Source organism: Ipomoea nil, unplaced genomic scaffold (assembly GCF_001879475.1).
Source record: "Ipomoea nil cultivar Tokyo-kokei standard unplaced genomic scaffold, Asagao_1.1 scaffold1421, whole genome shotgun sequence".
Lineage (NCBI taxonomy): Eukaryota > Viridiplantae > Streptophyta > Magnoliopsida > Solanales > Convolvulaceae > Ipomoea > Ipomoea nil.
The window spans coordinates 8,028,214-8,049,454 of NW_017617849.1; the positions used below are offsets into that span (position 1 = coordinate 8,028,214).

A 21,241-nucleotide genomic window follows, 5' to 3' on the forward strand; every position below is an offset into this window, starting at 1 on the left:
TTGTTAAAAGGTGTGTAGCCAACTATGGGGTACTGTGGGGAGAGTAGTAAAAAACTTTGGAGTGAATTCTCTTTTTGGTTATAAGACTTATCGTGACTTGGATAATTTTGATTTTCCGTTTATAATTCTATCAGTTGATCGTCTGAGAGGAGTATTTCTGTCAATTCACTTGTCGAGATTAAAAAACCATGTCATATGATCCTAGTTGATAAAAAATTTTAAATGGGTAAATCAGTTTATGTTGTTCATAGTTGATTGGACGGTAATAAAAGTTACCATTTTTATTTTGTATGCTCAGTGTTTTTAACTATGTATTATTAAATTCTTTTGAGGAAACATTATTAAACATAGAGCCCCATAGACATTATTCATCATTATGAAGAATAACATATAAATAAATTGGGCTATATGGTGAGCTATGAGCCTGGGAAACTTCTCTTTTTTTTTGGTGTGGATGACCACTTTTCTAGCTACCTGTGCACATCAGGGCTCATAGCCCAAAGTTTACACATGAATACTTTACGGGCGTGTTTTGTTTATAAAATATAAAATACTTCAAAAATAAAATAATATTCCCTATAATAGATATATTCCATCTTTGGTGAGAAGGGTTTATAAAGTGGTCTTGTCATTCTCATTGTTAAGGTTTTAGTTGGCTATATCGTTCTTAGCCACCCTCTTCGATTATGACTTGTGGAGCGTTCAATGTACTTGATTTAATTTTTTTATCTTATAAAATATTATCGAGAATAAATAATACTCTTTGCAAGAGAAATAATCATTCTAAAAGGATATTAAATTAAGAGTTAATACTCAAAATGGTCCCTCGACTATGTCATAATTACCAATTTGGTCCTCAACTACCATTCTTACCCAGTTAAGTCCTCAACTATGTAACTTTTACTCAATTAAGTCATCAACTATACAATTCTTACCCAATTTAGTCCTCAACTATACAATTCTTACCTAATTTAGTCCTCTGTATTAATTTGACTGTTTGTTGACTGTCAAAAGTCGGGATAAAATTATAATTTTACAAGATTTCTCCTTCCTCTCCATTTAGCAGCGCCAAACCATGCAGCAATACACTCCGATCAAATTTCTATCGTCAAAAAATCGTTGAAAATCAAATTCATGGGCTATCCGATGCATAACCACTACTTCGATACTGACAGGTTTAGAATCCAACCGGAGCTTATTGCTACATGGTTTGGCGCTGCTAAATGAGGAGGAAGGAGAAAACTTGTAAAATTACAACTTTATTTCCACTTTTAACAGTCAAATTGACAAAGGACTAAATTAGGTAAAAATTGTATAATTGAGGACTTAATTGGGTAAGAATGATAGTCGAGGACCAAATTGGTAATTACGACATAGTCGAGGAACTATTTTGGGTGTTAACTCTTAAATTAATTATTTTTGAGTTTTAAGTAATAACTACTTTATTTTAATATCGAAAATACCATTTTATAATGGCACATATGTAACAGATAATATAGGCATATATACACACATACATATTTGTGTATTGAATTGCACGCCCTCATGAGTCATGACTCCTGCCAAACATTACCATGTTGAATCATAAATTAAGAGTTGGGAGTAAGGATGATTAGAACATAAGTAGATGCAGAAAATAGAATAAAGAGATACCATACAAATATGTAAACATGATTATTAAAGAATCAGAATTATTGGGTTAAACCATCTTTATTACTATAATTCAACAAGAAACACTTGCAATGATGAAAGAATCTCTTTAACGTATGAAAGAATAAGGACAAAAAGTGTTTTTTTCCTTGATTTGAAAACTATGCTTTTGTTTCTATGTGAAAGTATCTAATTTATGAAAACATTTAAAACACGTACAAAATACAAGTTTAGCTTAAAAGAGTGTTGAAAAAAAAAAAAAAAAAAAAAAAAAAAAAAAAAAAAAAACCTAAATTCACGACTTTCAAAAAAAAAAAACAAAAAATACATGTTTTATCCACTTGATTATTCCTTTCTGGATCCTAGTCCAAAAATTATGTGTTTGCAATTAACATATTATATATCTTCAGTTAATAAATTATATATTTTTTTGAATGCATTGAATGTATATAATATGTTAACTACCATCACATAATATGTTAAATACATGTTTTATCCACTTGATTATTCTTTTCTGGATCCTAGTCCAAAAATTATGTGTTTGCAATTAACATATTATATATCTTCAGTTAATAAATTATATATTTTTTGAATGCATTGAATGTATATAATATGTTAACTACCATCACATAATATGTTAACTGATGACATATAATATGTTAAATGCATATTATATGATTGTAGATAACATTTTACGTGTCCTCAATTTATTTTCATATACATAATATGTTAATTATAAACACATAATATATTAACAGCAGACACATAATATAAATGTTATTTTGGATCATGATCTACAATGCAAGGTGGACTTGGTCCATAGTATAATTTGGCAGATTTATAAGTTGGGCTTTAACCATATTGGGCTAATTCTTTTTTTTTTAGAATAATATTGGGCTAAGTCTTAGTATACCCAAGATCCTAGCTGGCCCATTGATTGCATAAAAGATTATTTGCAGAACTATTGACTAATGCAGTAATACAACAAATACTTGTGAAAAATTTTCTATCTATAGTAACATATTTTGATTGGTTCAACATTAAATTATCTATCATGGATTGATGTTGTATTGGACGAAGGGCTATAGAAACATGAAGCTTAAACCTAACAGGGTAGCTCAAGTGGCAAATAAGCTCTCTTTGTGGGAGAGAATTTTGGGATAACTCGGATTTGATTCCTACAAGTGACAACGATTCCCTCTGGGTCAGTTTCTGTGCCTCTCGGAGCGAACCGAGTGGACCTAGACCTGGACCGTTAAACGGACAGAGAAAGACCTGGACCACATTGTGGTTTACATAAAAAAAAAACATGAAGCTTAAGAAGATTAGACATGGTCGGGATAAAAAGATTGATTGAGAAAAACAAGATCAAAAGATTACGAAAATAAAAAAAAAATATAAAGTTTACGTTATTCAGCTGAGAGCCTACGTCAACGGGAGCAAAGAAAAATATTTTATTAATTTAGAAAAATTACCCATGTATCATGTCACGCAAACGCTCCTCCCGCACCCCAACCCAGTTCAAGTTCAAACAATAAAGATAGGTGAGATGTTGCTCCATTCAAACACATGTAATAACATATGACACATACACAACAATCCTCATATCCATCTCGAATTCTCGTTAATGTTATTGCGAAAAGTGTTATGCCCTATGTTGACATATGGACACTAATTTTTGTACTTTTATTTTTTTTTTCTATATATAGTACATATTTTGATTGATTGCCTAATAAATGAAGAGAATTTTAATTTAAAGTCAACCCACTAAAATGCATGACTTATCAAGTAAGATTGCCATACAAAATATTTCAAACATTTTACAAGCTACGGAGTATTATAGAAAGATCCATGTTTGAAGATTATTTAAAGAGTTGTTTCTTGAATGATGCCAAGGGACAACTATTTACACAAGTTATCAATTGACTTTTTTGTGCTGTTAAGAGTACATAGTTCCCAGATTGAGCTTTTAGTTTTAAACACATATTATTATATTGTGTTTAGTACATTGCTTCATTTTTACTCCAATAGTTACATATGTCGTGGTAATTAACCTGATTCTTATTTTAGTCATGACTAGGATTAGAATACGGTTTTATCTATATCACATTTTTAGATAGCGATTGTAACTTTTTTTCGTAAATCGAAAGTATATATGTCGTATTTTGTAGTCACAATTTACTCACACACATTGACTTCTTATTAACATATAATGTGTTCAGCATTAGAAGTCGTCGTGTAATATAAACTTGAAGTCATTGCTTGTTCACACAAGTGAATAAATATTTTGTAACTACCAACTGTCAAAGTGTTCCCTTGCGCGCACGGTATCTTGAAACCTCTTTGCTTGCAAAGATAGGAGTCAAGTAGTGGACACGTGTTTTGCACATAAACATATCATTGGTTAATGTAAAAAATTGTGAGTAAATTAATATTGAAAAAGATGACTGAATGATAGCAATCGTTATGCTATGGATCTGTGTCCAGCATGCATGCAAGACACGGTAATGGTGCCGTTAGTGGCACCATTCTCTTCCACTTTTAAAAAAAAAAAAAAAAAATTTCAGACCACTTTCTTATAAGAGTATATGTTCATAATTTTGTCACTATATGTTCATAATTGTAAGTTCATAATGTCAAAGCTCTGTGTTCATTATTACATAACTGTACATTCATAATGCCACAAACGACGTTAACGGCGAGACAAAATAAAAAAAAAAAAATTACTGGAAGACGGCGTTTTCCCTTAAAACGACGTCGTTTTGGACTCGTGTCCACAATGCATTGTGGATACGAGTACACAACATAATTTACCGAGTGATAGAGTATAATTTTTGTACCAGAATCATGTGTTCAATTTATATTAATGCTTTCTTGATCGAATCCGTCGAACAAAATTTTCCATGCCTATAATTTTCCTCTTTTATTATTTCATCAAATAACTTATTTGATAAGTGCATAGGTAAGATGGGGCCACGGCATTTTAAGATTTTAAATATCAAATGGTACAATGTACATTAGTTACGTGACACAATTTTCAACATTTCTAGCAAATAAGAAGCCATAAAATCCCATAATCAAAGACCCACTATACAAATAATAAAATTAAATAATGTCATCAAACCGGCCAATGACTCATCATGTTAATTAACAGCCAAGAGATAAGATGAATGGACCCCACCAAAACCAAATTGACAAAAATAAAAAATGGGAAATCAAATTCTCATCCATCTTAAATTATAGAGAAAATAATAATTACCTTCATTTAATTATATTATTGTCACCTTTTATCTCTCAATTATTAACAAAATAATTTTTTTTCATCCTCATTTATTTGCAAAGTAATTTTTTGAATATAACCATAATAAAACCAAAAAATGAAAAAAGTTATATCACAGACAATTAAAAGATAAAAATGACAACCAGTATAATTAAAAGATGAAAAATATTATTTTTTCGTAATTCAAAGACTTAAAATGTCACCCAAAAAAAATAAAAATAAAACAAAACAAAAACAAAAACAATGTCCTAATGCCTTATGACAAGCATCCAGCATTGGCCAACCCAACCACCTTGAACCAATCATTTGTTAATTGTTATTAAACATTTGTTAATTGTTATTATTAGTGTGTGTGTGTGTGTGTTTTTACTGAGGGAGCCAGCCATGAGCCATACATGTCACAATCAAATCATTGTATATTATACGTATGAGTATAGAAAATGGCAGATTGGCATTGTTTCTGATTCTCCCACTTTGTTGTTTGTATGTTTTTAGCAGCAATGTCTTCTCTTCTTCCATCTCCAGTTTCATCAATATTCTCATCAACTGGTTTCATCAGAAAAGGAAGGAGTGTTGGCAGAGCTTTAGTGATGATGAGAGCCAGCAATCACCATGATTCAATCAACAGTTCCACATCTCCTCTTCACACTGCAGGATCACCATCTTCCAAGAACAGGATTAAGGTTTTCTTGAATCTTGAATCTTGAATCTTCTTTTTCTGGTTTTCTTCATTCTGGGATTGTTCATGTGTGGTTTAATTTGGTTTGGCTGATCTTGAACAGGTCTATGAAAATCTGTCAGAGGGTGTTGTCTGTTACAGAGATGAAAATGGGGAGATAATATGTGAAGGGTATGATGAAGGCCCAAGGCTTGATTGCCACCAAGTTTCTAGTTTTTCTTGTAATTCAAGGTAGCTCTCAGCTATCTGATCTGCAACTTAGTATGCAATTATGAGTTTTTTTTTTTTTTTTTTTTTTTTTTTTGGATTATGAGAGAAACCTGCAATTATTATCTTATGTGTACTGGATAAACTCTGCCTTGTGATCCTAGCCGGACAAATGACCATATAGAGATAAACTACCCTAGGTTGTCTATAGCTTACCGACTCAAACCAATAAGGCTAATAGGTCTCTCCCATTGAAAATTGAACTTAGAACCTTGTAATTAGTAAGTCAACCTAACCAATTTGGCTGGGGTTACTCTGAGTTGTGACAACATATGAAATTGTCCCATGTTGTAGGGATTATCACTAACTACCAACTGTTTTGTTTGTGTGATGAGTAGGGTTGCAGAAATGGTTGATCTTCTGGAAAGGAGTTGGCTAAAGGTGGAGGAGAGAAAGGAGCAGTTGATGGGGGAAAAGATGATGGGATGTGAAACTCTCTGACTTTGTTAATTGTTTACAGAGAGTTGGCTCTGCTAATGATCAAATGTAAAGATGAAGATTACAACTTAAGGCTCGTTCAACAACATATTTTTCGTCTTGCTTTAATTTAGATTGTTAATAAACATGTTCAAATCTAATTCAATTTTTGGTTTTCCTTGTGACAAAATAGTTTTCAGACTTAAATAAAAAGGTGAAATTTATGAAAAAGATGATGAAAGAAAAACGAGTATCGCTTATTTTTAGATCATTATGTATATGTTATGTCTTGTCTTATTATCGTTGAGTCATACATCCCAAGTTATTCTTTTTCCAAAAGGTCGAATTTTCAACCTTAAGGACCCCACACCCCGGCCTGACAGAACATTTGGGACAATGTAAACTACAGTGACTTAATAGCTCAGCAGACAGGGACAAATATCGGTGCGCACAAGGAATCTGCCCACTTTAGGGTAAGAGCAAAATTTGAGTTCTTGAGGTGGGTGTAAATCTGTAATGGCAAAAACTGAAACACACAACACATATCAATTGATAATTGAAGAGAAGGAATTTAAAAAATGCATATATTGCACAAAATCTGCCAAGAGTGCAAGTGAATTGAATCACATATACAATTTGCATTGGATCCTAAGACAAAGTGAGAGCACAAACTAAAAAAAATGTACAAAAGAAGTATAGGCAGCCAGCCTGCTATCTATATGGAAGAGACAATCACAGATTCAATCATATAATGCCAACTGCCTCCCAAAAGAATGGAAAAACTGTAGGGGTAGATATATATAGATGTGTGTATTTGATCTTAGAGAAACCGATGCAAAAAGAATTGCAAACTATATGCTTAAATGTATAAACAAGCAGATTCATAAAATCACTCTGCAGATGTTGAGCTGGGCGTATTCTCCTCACACAATTCGGCCTGCGAGATGCTGGGAATCAGGGTGGAAGATGACCATTGATCTGGGATCATCAGAAAATAGGTAGTCATCGCCTTCCTGAACCTCTTCTTATACTGTTTGGGTGAGATGACAGTTGGTGAAGCGTTCTTGGGACCGCCTAGGATGCCGGAAGCTTTAACCCAAGTCTCGAGATGCTTGTCCCATGTATATTGTCTCATAAAGTCAATAATCCCGAGAACCAGTTCGTGCTTCTCTTCGTCAATTCCAACGAGAAGAGAGTAATCCATTACGTCAACCGACTGCAATGTAAAAGTGAACCCAGCCAGTGAGATTCGATCTATTTAACTATTAAATTAATTTAATTTGGTAACTTACCGCAAGGAAAGCAGTGTCGTTCCAGACAGCTCTCTCTAACACCCTCTTAGCTTTGTTTCCAACGAAAATAGGAGACGTTGGCATAGATTCAATCAAGTTCTGATCAAGCAAAACCTTGTTACTCCCACTAGAATCTGGATTGTAACGAGACCTGGAAGATCCCTTAAGGTCATACAACCGCGTAATCTTTCTTCCGAATAGAAGATTCTCCATTACCAGCACATCCATTTTGGATTCCTTCCCTCCTTTAAGATGCTTTGATGTAACCTTCATAAAAACCAACAGAGAGATGCTCAAGTCTCAGATGGCCGCAAGTTATATATACTAATTGTCATAATATTTCAGAGAGTTAATTCTAGCAATGATCCTCCGACTATATAGATTTTCCAAAATTAGTCATCGACTCTTAATTTGGACAATTTACGTCCCTTTGACTTTCAATTTCTTTCCAATTGAGACCCTTTCGTCAAATTACGGTAAATTGGACTTTAAATGAAAGGGTAAAGTAGTCATTTCATCTGTCTGATGTATAATTCTTTGTATTTCTCCCTTGTATGCGTGACTTCGGACATCAGATTCACTTAATTGCTTAATCCATAAATCCACTCGAAGAACAAAATTCCATTAGAGATTAAGCAATTAAGTGAATATGATGTCCGAAGTCGCGTATACAAGGAAGAAATACGAAGAATTATACATTAGACAGATGAAATGACTACTCGCGTATACAAGGAAGAAATACGAAGAATTATACATTAGACAGATGAAATGACTACTTTACCCTTTCATTTAAAGTCCACTTTACTGTAATCTGACGAAAGAACCTCAATTGGAAATAAATTGAAAGTCAAAGGACGTAAAGTGTCCAAATTAAAAGTCGGGGACTAATTTTGAAAAATCAATATAGTCGGAGGACCATTGCTGGAATTAACTCTATTTTAGACTATAATATCAAATATTTTTGCCATCCATATACAAATAAAAGTTTTGCTATCTTCCCGAAGAAAGAGAAAAAAAAAAAAAAAAAAAAAAAAAAGAACATAACATACCTGATAGATCCCCAGAATCTTAGCCAAACATGTTGGACTTCCAGAGCTTATTGACTCGGAAAGGTATTTGAAATACCCTGGAGCGAATTTAATGAATGATTCGAGCTCTGTCTTTGTCACTTGTTTAATAATGAATCTATCATCCAAGGTCTTTGCGAAGAAGACATTGCTCTTGCCTCCTTGGGCTCCCCACTTCTTGCAACGGCTAAGAGATCTTACAAAGTCCATCTCTGATGGGCAACAAACCCTCCTCAAAGCTTCAAAGCGCTTTGCATAATAACAAGTCACTGTATATTTCGTTTTCCCCTGCGGTCCATCATTGGCAAAAGAGACTCTAGCATGCATTGTTTTTGTATATAAGAGAGGATCCAAAGTACGCGAACCAGATAAGGACAAGATACTCTCATCAGAAGATGCAATATCATCCAATGCTTGAAGGCCCAGGAAACTTCCTGAATCAAAGGACTGTAGTGGAATGGTATAGTCTGCAGATTCCTTTGGTCTATCAAGCTCATCAGAGAGTTGGAGAATATAGTACGGTGAAACAAGTGCATAAGATATAAGGCTCGTGGGTTCATCGTCGTAAATTGGTACAACAGTATCATTAACCCCTACAGGCAGAAGCAACCTCGCACCATCTTGGGCATCTGGTCCCCGGAATGATGAAATATAGACAGGATTATACTCACCAAGTGTATCCAGTTTCTGGGCACTACCCAGAAAGTTCTTGTTCAATGACCTATAGAAGTTTATGAAAGGCATGCCTAACCAGCTCACAGAATCTTCCGTATTTTCTAAGGCTTTGGAAGATACAGACAATTTAGGTACACTGAGCTCCTCTCCACTGTCTTCAACATCTACCGTTCTTGAAGAATCCATGGTTGGCAGATGATAAGGTTTGCAAGGACTATCCTTTGGCGTTCCAGCACTCATTTGACTTTCACCAGTCCAAGCAGCATCAAGAGTGTCAGACAAGCTCTCCATCATCGGAAACTGCCCATCAGAAAGGACTCTACGAAGGACCAGGGGATCAGATTCACTGCCGTTGATTACAAAGGAAACACTATTTGGATTTCCAATTAGATTATTAGAATCAAAACCTACATCATCGAGTTTTTCTCTCACTGAGACAAGATCGGAATCACACAAACTCTTGCTGCTTGGTTCGAGAGGAATATTTGGATCACTGTACTTGTCATTATCAAGAACTGACTTGTTGACATCTGAAGTACAGACAACCTCACCTTCAATACAATGGCTCACTTTATCCAAACTAGCTGCATATACCAGACGGTGGTCCCACATATAAGATTGGAAAAGTAGTTGTCTTCTCAGTCTATTAATTTCAAAAATATCAATAGCAGGTTGGCCATTTTTCACTTCTTTATTTAAAACCTTTTCAAGTGATTCCTGCTAACAGAAAAAGCTCATCAGAACCATCGTAAGGAAAAATCTGGTTATAACTGTGAATAGATAAATCTATCCCATTCATAGCATTTCTAGGATCATTATTTTAAAAATATAATACAATCCTACACATCATGCTTTTAAAGTTTTGGTACCCCAAAAAACAATAAGGAAATGAAGAAAGAACATTTAGATACAACATCATTGGAACGATGTTGTGGATTAATTACTATAATTGACCAATTGATATATACAGATAAGAACATCAAGAATCTATGGTCAAGATATCAGCTTGGCTAACAATTTTATTTGATATTAGACAGAAAATATACCTCAAACTCTGCTTTCTCTTTCTGCAGCATCCCTTCCAGCTCATTCAAATGGTGTTTAGTTTTTGATAGTTTAATACTGCTGTTAAGCATAACACCACATTTTTGCTCTGCCAAATTACCAAGTGCATTGAAGACTTCAGAAAACAATAGCTCGGCTCGACCAACAACCTGTATGATTTATAAACAAAAAAAAAAAAAGTTGAAAGAGATAAAAATCAAGGGTGCAACATGCTCAGAAATCCCAAAGTTACATTCTTATACCTCATTTACTTCTTCCTGTAACCAATCTTGATTCTCATAGTTGAAATCCAGCTTTGAAGGTGGTAGGTACACTGAATGAACATCAATTGAAGCATAGCGAAAGCAAGCAACCATTTTTCCAAAACTGCAAAAAAGTAATGGAAAGATTAAGTTCAGAAAACATTCATCAGTGAATTTTAGAAATTCTCAGTTTCCATGGTATACACTTTATTCTCACATATTATGATAACAAATTAACAATAAGCAAGGTACCTACTAGTATGCTAGCAGGTCATGGTGTTGTTCGGTACATGACAGAAGACTAATAAACACAAGGGATCCAAAGATTATTTTCTGCTTGAAAGAAACTACACGAAATCATACCCATAAAAGCGAAGGCAGTCTCTATGCAATGAGTGGCCACAGCTGGCAACCCTGCTAGCAGCTGCATGGTTTGAAAAACTAAGCTCCAAAAACTTCCCAAAGGACAAACCCCAAGCAGCATCAGACATCACCACTCTTCGAGTTGCAGGAGGAAAGCCATTCAATCGTGGACACTTCAGGCACCTGTGCCACATCCAGATTTTTCCTTCCCTTTCACCTGGCAAAAAAATTTCTTGTAGCTTCTTTACAGAAATTGTTAGGGTGCCCTGATGGTGGGTATAACACTGAACATGTGCCTCTGATGGCATCTCACATGAACGACACCGATAACTCTGTCCATAAAGTAAAAACCATATTAGTTTCAGAAAAAAGTCCGATGTTTTCCATAGAAAGAAGACTGGAAGGACAAGAGGTTACATGATCAAACAAGTGGTCTCGCAGAAAACGACCCAAGGGTTTGTCAAAGTTTCCATAGTACTTGATCCGAAAAAGATGCGATCTTTCACAGACAGTCCCTTTCCACACACACCTGGATGATAAGGAAACTAAAATGCTCTGATGGTCAGATGAGGATGGAGGAAACCCTTCCTTTGAAGAACCTGATTCCTCATGAACATGTTTAACCTCTTGTTGCAAAGTTGGATTTGAAACTATTTGGTTAGCATCCATGCCATTACAAGTGTTCTGCACATTCTTGGATTCCACACTTTGTTCCAGGGCACCTGATGGCCTAGAATCATTTGATACAAGATGGTCTCTCAAAACTTCAAGGATATCGTTGCGTACTAAAGGTTCATCCCTGGAAGATGTTAAAGTTCTCCCCTCGGGTGCATGACAGAGGGAGGGCTCATTGGAGGAAGAGTTTGAAATACCCTGCTGAGAAGATGTAACTGAGGGAATTATGCAGTTCGTGCTAATAGCAGCGTAGATGGTAGAAAAATCTTCTGGCTCCATTTTCTGAACCAGATCATTAGTGGGGACAGTGAATGACCTCTGTGGTTCACCACTGGGTGGAGGTCCCAGAGTCTTTTCACTAGAAGGAATGGTGAAACCAGGGAATGTTGAGATGGACCTGACAACAGTTGATGTTTTATCTGGAAGTGCCACAGTAATTGGAGAACCCAAAGGAAATTCAGGAAGAGTGGCTCCCTCGTCTGCAAGAAACGATGTTTCCAGAGCCAAGTGGTAAGCCGCAAAAACTGAATATTGCACTATATGCTTCACTTTCTTCAACTCATCAGTGTTGGCACCTCGGAGTAATACCTGAGTCAACCACATAACGAAAATCCATAAAAGATGAGTTTGACAGGTCACAAGCATTTAGTACACTCCGTAAAATGTTCTAACAAAATCTCAGCCACATAAGAATAAATGAAAAACCACTTTGGTAATTAGTGTGAGAAGATTTTCGGATTCAAAGTAAAAAAAATTTCTGGGGTATCTTTTATATATACACTTCTAGACCAAAGCAAGATACTTTAACAACTTTTTTGGGGTAATTCAACAGGGAAACGAGACTGAAGACAAGACCCTGCACAAATAATCCAGTACTGTAACATTTCTATTTGAACTCAATATTTAATCTTGTTCCCATAAATGATGGTAAATAACTTACAGTGCATCCCAATGGCTTTGGACAACCTTCAAAGTACATCAGTGTCTTCATAAGCTTCTTTGCACTCTGCCCAACCGCAACATGCTCTTCTGCAAACTTCTCAACATGGAACATATCACAGTATCCCAACTTTGGTGATGACAGATGATCAATTGAAGGAACTATCTGACCACCTGTGCACCGGGCAATACGTTCCAAAAGTGGCTTTTTGATATTTAAAGCTAGTGATATATCCTTTGCCAGAAGGTAGTCTTGTGCATAGCGAGAAACAGATTTCTCCACCAAGAGAACATCAGGTTGGTGTGCATCTATTTTTGCAACAGCCATCTTGAGATGATCCATTTCCTGGATTCCCCAAAACACAAAAAGGTCAGTTAGATTTTTTAAACACATTGACGCAAATTAAATGCAAATTAAACATTCATGATCACAACCTGTTGCAATAAAGTATCGACACTTGACAAGAGGTTAGAAACCCGCTGGTATTCAAGAGCCCCGCCAAGGATCAGTATCCGAGGTTTATCTATTTTCGATGCCATTCGCCGGTGAGCCACATTTTTCTTACAAACAATTCCTTTGACCACCACACTGTTCAAGGAGAGAATGTTTTAGAAAATGTTTTCATATCTAAATTGATGCATAAAGCCATGTTAAGAATAAGCTTCACAAGTAAAAAAAATAAGCTGTAGAAATATGTGTAAAGCTACATAGTACACACTACAACCTCACAAGAAGCTCATACAGAAATTAGCAGCTCATTATACTATAATCTATATATACAGTCCTAGAAATGAGGACTAGAAATGCCAATTTATCACTAATTTGCATGATTCTTCGCATTTTGATAAGTATATTCACCACTTTCACAAACTACATTTCAAACAGACTTCTCCCTCAGTTGAGAAAACTTGTGCTTACAAAGGGTAAACAGTTAGATCTTTTGGTGAACATTCATAAAAGGATCAACATTCCTATTTAAAAGCATTTATAATTAGTGCATTATGCCTCTTACGATATTGAAATACAATGGTTGAGAAAGCAAGCCATGTTCAAAGATAAATGCTGCCAACAAATACTACCTCTATCTTACAGAATATACTAAACATGCATGCCAAGATAGAATTATGCACACAACGGAATAACTTCACTTATATAGCCTTTACCTGTCTCTGCAATGACCAGAGGCTATACATTTGACCTTTACATATCCCCCAGGGTCCATTCCCCCACCCTTGCTGGTGTCTGGCTTTAACAAAGTAGCAGCCTCCCAGGAAAGGGATGTAATTATGTCTATCCAATTGTCTTTCTCATCTTCCTCACCCATGGGAAGATTCTCAACCTGCATAAGCTGAGCTACCAATGCCCTGAAGTGCCCATCAACCACATGCTTCATAGCTTTCTTATGCTCTTCATTTGACTTGTCTTTACTTTTGTACTCCCCACTGCCAAAACTGCTTGAAGTACGAAGAGTTGCCCATTCTCCAGCAGCATCCCCATCATCATCGTCATCAAACAGAAATGCTTCCCTTTCATCTTCTTCATCTTCTGGATCAGGAGGAAGCCACAGAACCCCATTGTTCTCGAAATCAACAGGTTCAGCACTAACATCTTCAGCTACATACATAGATGAAGATGTTTCACAATCATAACCAATGTCAGATTCACCTTCCTTTTTCACAATCTGTTGAACTTCTTCTGAAGTCTGGGAATCCATACTATTATGTACAGAAGAGCTGCTAATGCTTTTTGTATCAACAGCTTCTCCATCAGGATGAATTTTGTGTGATCCAAACTCATTGCCAATACCATCAAACTGAATGTGATTATAATAACCATTACCCTCAGATGAATGGTTTCTCTGGGAACCTAACTGGTATGAACCATATTCTTCTTCTTCATCATCACTCCTAAATTCCAAAAGAGAGCAATAAATAATTAAATGGCAATGGTGCATCTAAATTTGCAAATAAGACTTGCACTGAAAGGAACAAATCATTCAATGAAGTCTAGCAAGAATTGCTTATAACCCCCGAAAGACAAATAACTCACATACACAGAACCATAATATAGGGCACACAAGGACATCTAGAATGTGAAAAATGTAGGAGACATCACCTTGCAACATAATTTATAATTACAAACATCTATTTTCATTAGAAACATATACATAACTAATGAATTAATGAACTGCCTCAAAAACATAATATGGACCATAAGTTTTGACAATTAGGCAATATTAGCAACCTTCATAAAGAAGGGAAATAAGATTAAATAATGAATTAAGAATCCTAGAGGAAGCTTTGCTTTTTCTTTTACTTTGTAATGGCTTAAAAAATCAATTGTATAACTAATTGTCTAAATTGATGATAGGGGATATATTTACTCAAGGTCATGCATAATTGCATATGAATAAGAAGTGACCAGATCCTTAACCACTCCATAAGATTTGTGCATGGATTTGATTGTAAAAGGTTAAGACAGCAAAGGTAGCTATATGGATAAGAATGCCACTCAAATGCAACTAGTAACCCCAACTTCAACTATGCAATATATTTGGCTGTAATGCATACACCACCAACAAACTTAAAGGGTTTAGACGCTTAGTTTTTGGTTGACCTAGGTTATTTAGGAGTTATCTAATCCCTCCCCCAACCCCTTAAAAAAAAAAACAAAATAATAATAATAATAATAAATATATATATATAAAAAATAAATAAATAAAGAAGAACAAAAAGAGGGGACCAAAAAAAAAAACTTGAGGGAGGGTGTTTGGTTCAAATATGGCAATCAAAATTAAAATCAGAATCAAATACTTAGGGATGGGAATGACTTCTAATAAAAGTAGTGTATGTGTTTGGTAGTAAATTGGAATCAGAATCGATTATAATATTATCTATTGATGGATTTGATGATAAACAAGTCACCAGGGAAGAAGCTAGAATTCAAGAAATGTGAGGATTGAGTTAAACAGAAGCTAGAAATATGCGGACTGAGTTAAACACAAAGCTCTAAATTTGAATTCAAATACAACGCATATCATCTTTAGGAAGCAGATCTAGCACAAATTAAAGCAGATCAAAAGAAGAAACATATCAAAATGCAGAGCAGATAAGATCCGAACCGAACAATGATATGCGATTCGGTTAATCAGTTTCCATCTGCAAATCTGAACACGAATATGGCTACGGGCAGTTGAGAGGGTGGTGATGTATGAAGGTAGCGATGGTGGATATGGTGCTGCAAATACGCGATCCAAACTTTCTCTCTCTTCTTATTTTTTTTTTCCTTTTCTCCTAATTTCTTTTTTATTCGTGCGTAAAACGCATGACTTACCATTTAAAGAAAAAATCTATTCTTGAGTTATTTGATTCCAATTACTTTCGCTTAAAATTTTGAAAACAAACTACTCTATGACCCTTGAGGTGAATTCCATTCCTTCCTTCAAAAGTTGTGAACCAAAGGTCCCCTTAATTCCCAAGGAACTCCAATCCGAAGGCGAGGCTTTTGAAGAAGCCCCTTTTACAAGAAGCAAAAATTAGGCCAAGCATTGAGTACCTTGTTATACAAACATTGTAACAAACTCAACATATCAATTGAAGTGTCAAACTGAACTAACAGATGCTGATTATTCGAAAGATCAATATTTATGCAAAAAAGTTAAATTAGTTAAACATAACAAAATAATAACAAGCGATGTATAATGAGTACCTTGCTGTAAAAAACGCATATCTATCTGAAGACTGGTTACAAACACCCAGGTCTGCAGTAGCAATATGACTACTATCTCTAGCTATGATGAAACCCTGCTTGTCTACAGTTGACTCCATAGTTGCTGCCTGATTTAGACTGAGTTCGGCAGCAGAATATGGCATTGATGCAACAGTAATGCTACTACTGTCACCGGTTCTAGTAGATTTGAAGCTAATAAAACTCGTTGCTGAAAGAGAAGTACTAGATTCCAGGTTATCAACCTGAATTCCATTATCAGCAGAGGCTGCTATACCTTGTTCCCATTGCTTAAAACAGTAATTACAAACCCTGACTTTTTCCCACTCATCCTGGTGTAGCATGCATGGCTGACTGGATGGTGTGGGAACCCAATTAGATGTGCACTTGGTGCAGAAAATTCGTCCACAATGTCGACAATGGTGCCTACGGTTGATCAACGTAAACTGGGAATCACAATCATAACATACCCTACAGCTCTGATCAGGCATCCAAAAGTCCCTTGACACATTAGCTGGTTCAGACCGCCAAGGGATCCATGATTTCAGTAAACCTATGATATCAAGGCATGTCCTATCCAAGGAATCCATCTACACAAGAAACCCTGCCTACCTCTCATTGTGTTGTGCTCATTTGCTAGCTACTAACACATCACTCCTGACCCACCATGGGAAGACAATCCAACAAATTCTACATAAATCCTAATTACTATACTAAGGATCCCTGATCCCTTGTAGCATCAAAGGATCACCAATAAGCTGACTTCATCAATCAACACACATCAAATACTAACCTAACCATGCACCCCTGATTCAGTAAGAACTTACCAATTTTGATGACTAAAAAACTCGGTCAATTACCAATAAACTACCTGATCTCCACCATTCAAAGTATCCAGTCAATATAACTCACTCTGATATCTTCAATCAACCCGAATCCCAATAAATAAAACCAAAAACGTGCAGCGATATGTCAAATACCTGATCAAACAGAACCTACAAAAGGAATCCAGAAATCCTGCTTAAACAAAACCACAACTTATAAGTCGGGCAAATCAGAATTAGGAGAAAACACGTATTTCTGGATGAAATCAAGCTGGACCGGACGCGGAAATTCATATACAGATATAAGAAATCAAAACAATCAAGAAACCCCCATGGCAATCAATGAATCTCCAACCTGAAATTAAAAAACTCAATCATTACCCAAAATAAATATCAATACTTGTAATAATTATTTATATTTGTCAATAGATAATTCAATAAGGAAACACACACTGCGTCGTCAGCTGGAAAATAAATATAAATAAATAAATAAATAAATATTAAAAAAAAAAATTAACTGTACGAAAATGGCCATCTACGGATACAGCTTGGAAGTTGAAAACATAATGAATTGAATAATACGAAACATATCAGTGTCGAGTGAAGACAAAAATCCATAGGAACTTAAGCCAATTGGCTGCTGCCACGCAACTGCGTATACCCCCAAACGGGGTAGGTCTTTGAATTTTCTCTCTTTCTTTAATTTATTACATTTTCTTTTCTGTAATTTTAATCCAAATAAATACAACTGTAACTTGTAATTATCACATATACGCGATTACGCATCATCCTTTTCTTGGTCAAAACTATTTTATATATTTTTGTATAACCATGTTTCCAATTTCGGCAGATTATATTGTAGATTTTAATTAAAGCATAATAAAGCTCATGAAAAAGATAAATCTCTAGTTGTTTAAGTGATTTTAAGTTTCCTTACATTTCACACAAAAGATTTTACTATAATTGGTTAAAAATTTTCAATGACTCCTTAAGTTCAATTCCTGTGAAGTTTGAATTCCATTTAAGTTACCTAATGGATAACTATTTTCTTCTTGCATATGATACCTAATAGTTTATAAAAATAATATGAATAACTTATGTTATGTATGTTTTATATGTTATTGGAAAATAACAATTTGTTTTTAGTATTTCGTGTTGGGTATATGTTTGATATGTTCATATGTTATTGGAGAATTGGAAGAAGTGAAACGGAGTAATAACACATTAGGCACCTTAATGGGTTTGCCATTTGCTAAGTGGATCAAGGGTGTGGGGTTGGGGCACCATGCATGAGTAATTTTATAAATAGAATGTTGTTTTGTTTCCATAGACTTAGTTACATTATCGAATCATATGTAAATCTTGTGCCTTTGTATTTTTATATTTGATCTTAACTTTTTGATCATATTTTTTTTAGATTCTTGTAGAATACGAATTCCCACTGATGAATGTATTAGAGACGAGTTCGGAACAAACTGACCCGAAAGCGCGATATGAGGGGCCGAGGGCAACCCGACAGGATTTGACCTCGGCCAAGGTCGACCTCGATTGGAGTTGGCCCCAACTGGGGCCGGCGGCTACCCAAGGGCCCGTGGCAGGTAGCATCGGGTGCGTGCCTGCGGACGCGGTCAAACTGCGATCTAACCGCCCACCCTATTCTCGTGGGCGGTTGGTGAGCTAACCTTGTATAAAAACGGACATCTTTGTCCAAGAGATCTACTTCTTGGTCTAAATATTACATTCACCTTATAATTTTCCTACGAATCAATATCAAATTATCAATACAAAAGTTGTCCCCGCGATCTATATTCATTGTCTTTTACTATTTATCATTTATTATTGGGTTTAGTAAATTCGGACTACCCGCATTAATTAAATTCATCACCCACTATTCAAAATATTACTTTGACTCTCAAATTGTATTCTATACTTTTGTCCCTTAGCTTCACTCAAAATTTTGATGCAAAATGAAGATAATTCTGTCATATTTTGAAGTAAAAGTGAGAAAATAAAAATAGGGAGCTCATGTAATATAACTTAAGACTAAATATGGATTGAACGATCACTTAAGCTACATATTTGGTGTGGCAACTATTTTCTACATACCCATTGAAAAGTGATAGTGATAGAAGGTATTGAATGGAGAGAGACTTAGGCACATTGTCATAAAATTTTTATTTGTATTTTTATTCTTAATTTCTTGAAATTTTTTAAAAAAAAAAAAAATTAGATTTTGATTTTACTGAACTAATATGAACAAGAATCAAATTCGTCATCTTCAGATACAAAAATTATACTCTAAGGACGGAGTCAAAGGGGGGCAGGGGATGCTGCCCTCCTCATCCCACCCCCACCCCCATCCCATATATAATTTTTGTATGTATATATGTATATATAGTACATTTGTTAGTATTAGTAAAATAAAACTATTGAGTATCAACAAGAGTTAAATTAGATGAGTTGGTTGAGCATTGAGTTATGGTAAAGGAATAGGGGTTTGAATCTTTGCATTAACATAGGCTTCTTTTTTTTTTTTGACTCCTTCCCCATAGTTTGAACACAGTTACGTTTTTAATAACTTCTTAATATTTAATACACACAGATATATATAACATTCTTTTGTATTAATAATGAGATGTGTTTATTTTTTTTTTAAATTATCTTTTTTGTTTTAATATTTTTTTGAATCCATCCCTACTTCTTCGCCACCCTCAACCAAATTTCTATCAGAGTATCTACTATCTTCTAATATCTACTTTTGAATATAGCAACAAAATTGTTACTGAATTGTGCATTGCAATTAGCTAGTGGCAATATAATCTAGCCTTACAATCATTTACCAAGGCCGGTTAACTATGAAACACGACACGAGATAGACTTTATGCAAAGACACTGATAAGCTTTCTTAGTCATTAGTCCCGGAGAGAAATTTAGCCTAGCTATTATCCGAAAAATAATAATATTTTTTACCTAGGATATGATAAGATATACTTATATTCTACGCTGATATTTTTCTCAAAAATATTCATAAAAAGGAACAAATTAAAGTATTAAACAATTTAATTTGGTAGGGTGAAGAGAATATAATAAAGGAAAAGAGTTTTAATTAGAATCATACTATGTTGTTATAAAAAGCAAACATCCTTTCGCACTCGTATCGATTTATTGAAACCATATATAACATAGTACACTTTAGCAGTTTACAACGATCTATAAAAAATTCAAAAGACCTTTTTGCAGTTGCTGGGAAGAAGCTGCTTCCTAAGATCAGCAGCATCCACATCGTCAAAATGTATTTCTGGCACCCAATTTCCGCTCTTCGGATCTCTCATCCAGAACACCGCCTCTTTCTCTCCGGCCGCCGGAGTCTCCACGGCCGCTCTCTTCACCCCCGCAGCCGCCTGCCCCTTCACTCTCTCCGCCGCCACCGTGTACCCTCTCCTGTTATCACACGCAATACAATACTTGATATGCAAGAAATATCAAACATGCATAATGCATATATGTACTAATTATATAAAAAAAAAAAACAAATTAAAGAAAATCACGTAATCAAAAAATCGAGAGTTTGAATTCATGTGTACCAAGCAATACTCTTTTAAAAGAGTTTTTTTTTTTTTAATCACATTTAATATTCAGCTTAACGGGATGCAAATACTAATGTAATATATATAAACAGATTAATTAAGAAACATAAATATATACCTGAACAAGCTGGTGACAACCTTAGAAGACATGATTGATGATACTGATCAGACAAATAAGATTGAGAGATTGTGACGAATTGTTGACGGTTCAATCCTGAGACGGAAGAGGTGTATATATATAGAGAGGGGAGGGAGAATTGAAGCATGCAAAACTATGTATTATGTATATATAGGATTTCCCTTGGATTGGGGTTAACCTTTTGAAAAGTAGGTATATATAGAATTTATGGACTGTGGTATTTATTAATTAGGACTTTGTATTCTAGTCACATTAAAATTTCTTATATTTATCTTCTTGTGTTATTGTGAATCTGTATCATTATATGACTAGGACTCTTTTATTCTTATAAACATATTTTTTATATATTTTTT

The 21,241-nt window shown here is 34.9% G+C and overlaps 3 protein-coding genes across 4 annotated transcripts; 1 reads left to right on the forward strand and 2 right to left on the reverse strand.

The window, feature by feature from the left end:
- Positions 1–5,339: 5,339 nt before the first annotated feature.
- Positions 5,340–6,483, forward strand: LOC109187501. 2 transcript variants are annotated; one of them, XM_019337703.1, is made up of 3 exons: positions 5,340–5,613; positions 5,713–5,840; positions 6,215–6,483. In XM_019337703.1, the coding sequence occupies exons 1-3, from the start codon at positions 5,416–5,418 to the stop codon at positions 6,315–6,317; spliced, it is 429 nt and encodes a 142-aa protein (XP_019193248.1). In that variant the 5' UTR covers positions 5,340–5,415; the 3' UTR covers positions 6,318–6,483. The 2 variants fall into 2 exon arrangements, with proteins under 2 accessions (XP_019193248.1, XP_019193247.1); XM_019337702.1 differs by having other exon boundaries at positions 5,344–5,613; positions 6,212–6,483.
- Positions 6,484–6,849: 366 nt separating this feature from the next.
- Positions 6,850–17,752, reverse strand: LOC109187486 (1-phosphatidylinositol-3-phosphate 5-kinase FAB1B-like). The gene is made up of 12 exons (XM_019337687.1): positions 17,681–17,752; positions 16,321–17,517; positions 13,776–14,519; positions 13,047–13,200; positions 12,613–12,957; positions 11,415–12,260; positions 10,998–11,329; positions 10,635–10,758; positions 10,374–10,541; positions 8,635–10,044; positions 7,586–7,852; positions 6,850–7,509 (listed from the first exon to the last, which is right to left on the reverse strand). The coding sequence occupies exons 2-12, from the start codon at positions 16,926–16,928 to the stop codon at positions 7,183–7,185; spliced, it is 5,325 nt and encodes a 1,774-aa protein (XP_019193232.1). The 5' UTR covers positions 16,929–17,517; positions 17,681–17,752; the 3' UTR covers positions 6,850–7,182.
- Positions 17,753–20,311: 2,559 nt separating this feature from the next.
- On the reverse strand, positions 20,312–21,041 carry LOC109187502 (protein SENESCENCE-ASSOCIATED GENE 21, mitochondrial-like). Its single transcript, XM_019337704.1, has 2 exons — positions 20,868–21,041; positions 20,312–20,603 (listed from the first exon to the last, which is right to left on the reverse strand). The coding sequence occupies exons 1-2, from the start codon at positions 20,897–20,899 to the stop codon at positions 20,384–20,386; spliced, it is 252 nt and encodes an 83-aa protein (XP_019193249.1). The 5' UTR covers positions 20,900–21,041; the 3' UTR covers positions 20,312–20,383.
- Positions 21,042–21,241: the final 200 nt, after the last annotated feature.

What these genes read in the sequence shown, in the direction of transcription:
- LOC109187501 (XM_019337702.1), top strand. Translation starts at nt 5,416, where the DNA reads ATGTTTTTAGCAGCAATGTCTTCTCTTCTTCCATCTCCAGTTTCATCA. An exon ending in CTTCCAAGAACAGGATTAAG is followed by an intron (nt 5,614 to 5,712) that starts GTTTTCTTGAAT and finishes GATCTTGAACAG; the next exon opens with GTCTATGAAAATCTGTCAGA. An exon ending in AGTTTTTCTTGTAATTCAAG is followed by an intron (nt 5,841 to 6,211) that starts GTAGCTCTCAGC and finishes TTGTGTGATGAG; the next exon opens with TAGGGTTGCAGAAATGGTTG.
- LOC109187486 (XM_019337687.1), bottom strand. Translation starts at nt 16,928, where the DNA reads ATGGATTCCTTGGATAGGACATGCCTTGATATCATAGGTTTACTGAAA. An exon ending in TATGCGTTTTTTACAGCAAG is followed by an intron (nt 14,520 to 16,320) that starts GTACTCATTATA and finishes TTTGGAATTTAG; the next exon opens with GAGTGATGATGAAGAAGAAG. An exon ending in TCTGGTCATTGCAGAGACAG is followed by an intron (nt 13,201 to 13,775) that starts GTAAAGGCTATA and finishes CTCCTTGAACAG; the next exon opens with TGTGGTGGTCAAAGGAATTG.
- LOC109187502 (XM_019337704.1), bottom strand. Translation starts at nt 20,899, where the DNA reads ATGTCTTCTAAGGTTGTCACCAGCTTGTTCAG. An exon ending in GTTGTCACCAGCTTGTTCAG is followed by an intron (nt 20,604 to 20,867) that starts GTATATATTTAT and finishes GTGTGATAACAG; the next exon opens with GAGAGGGTACACGGTGGCGG.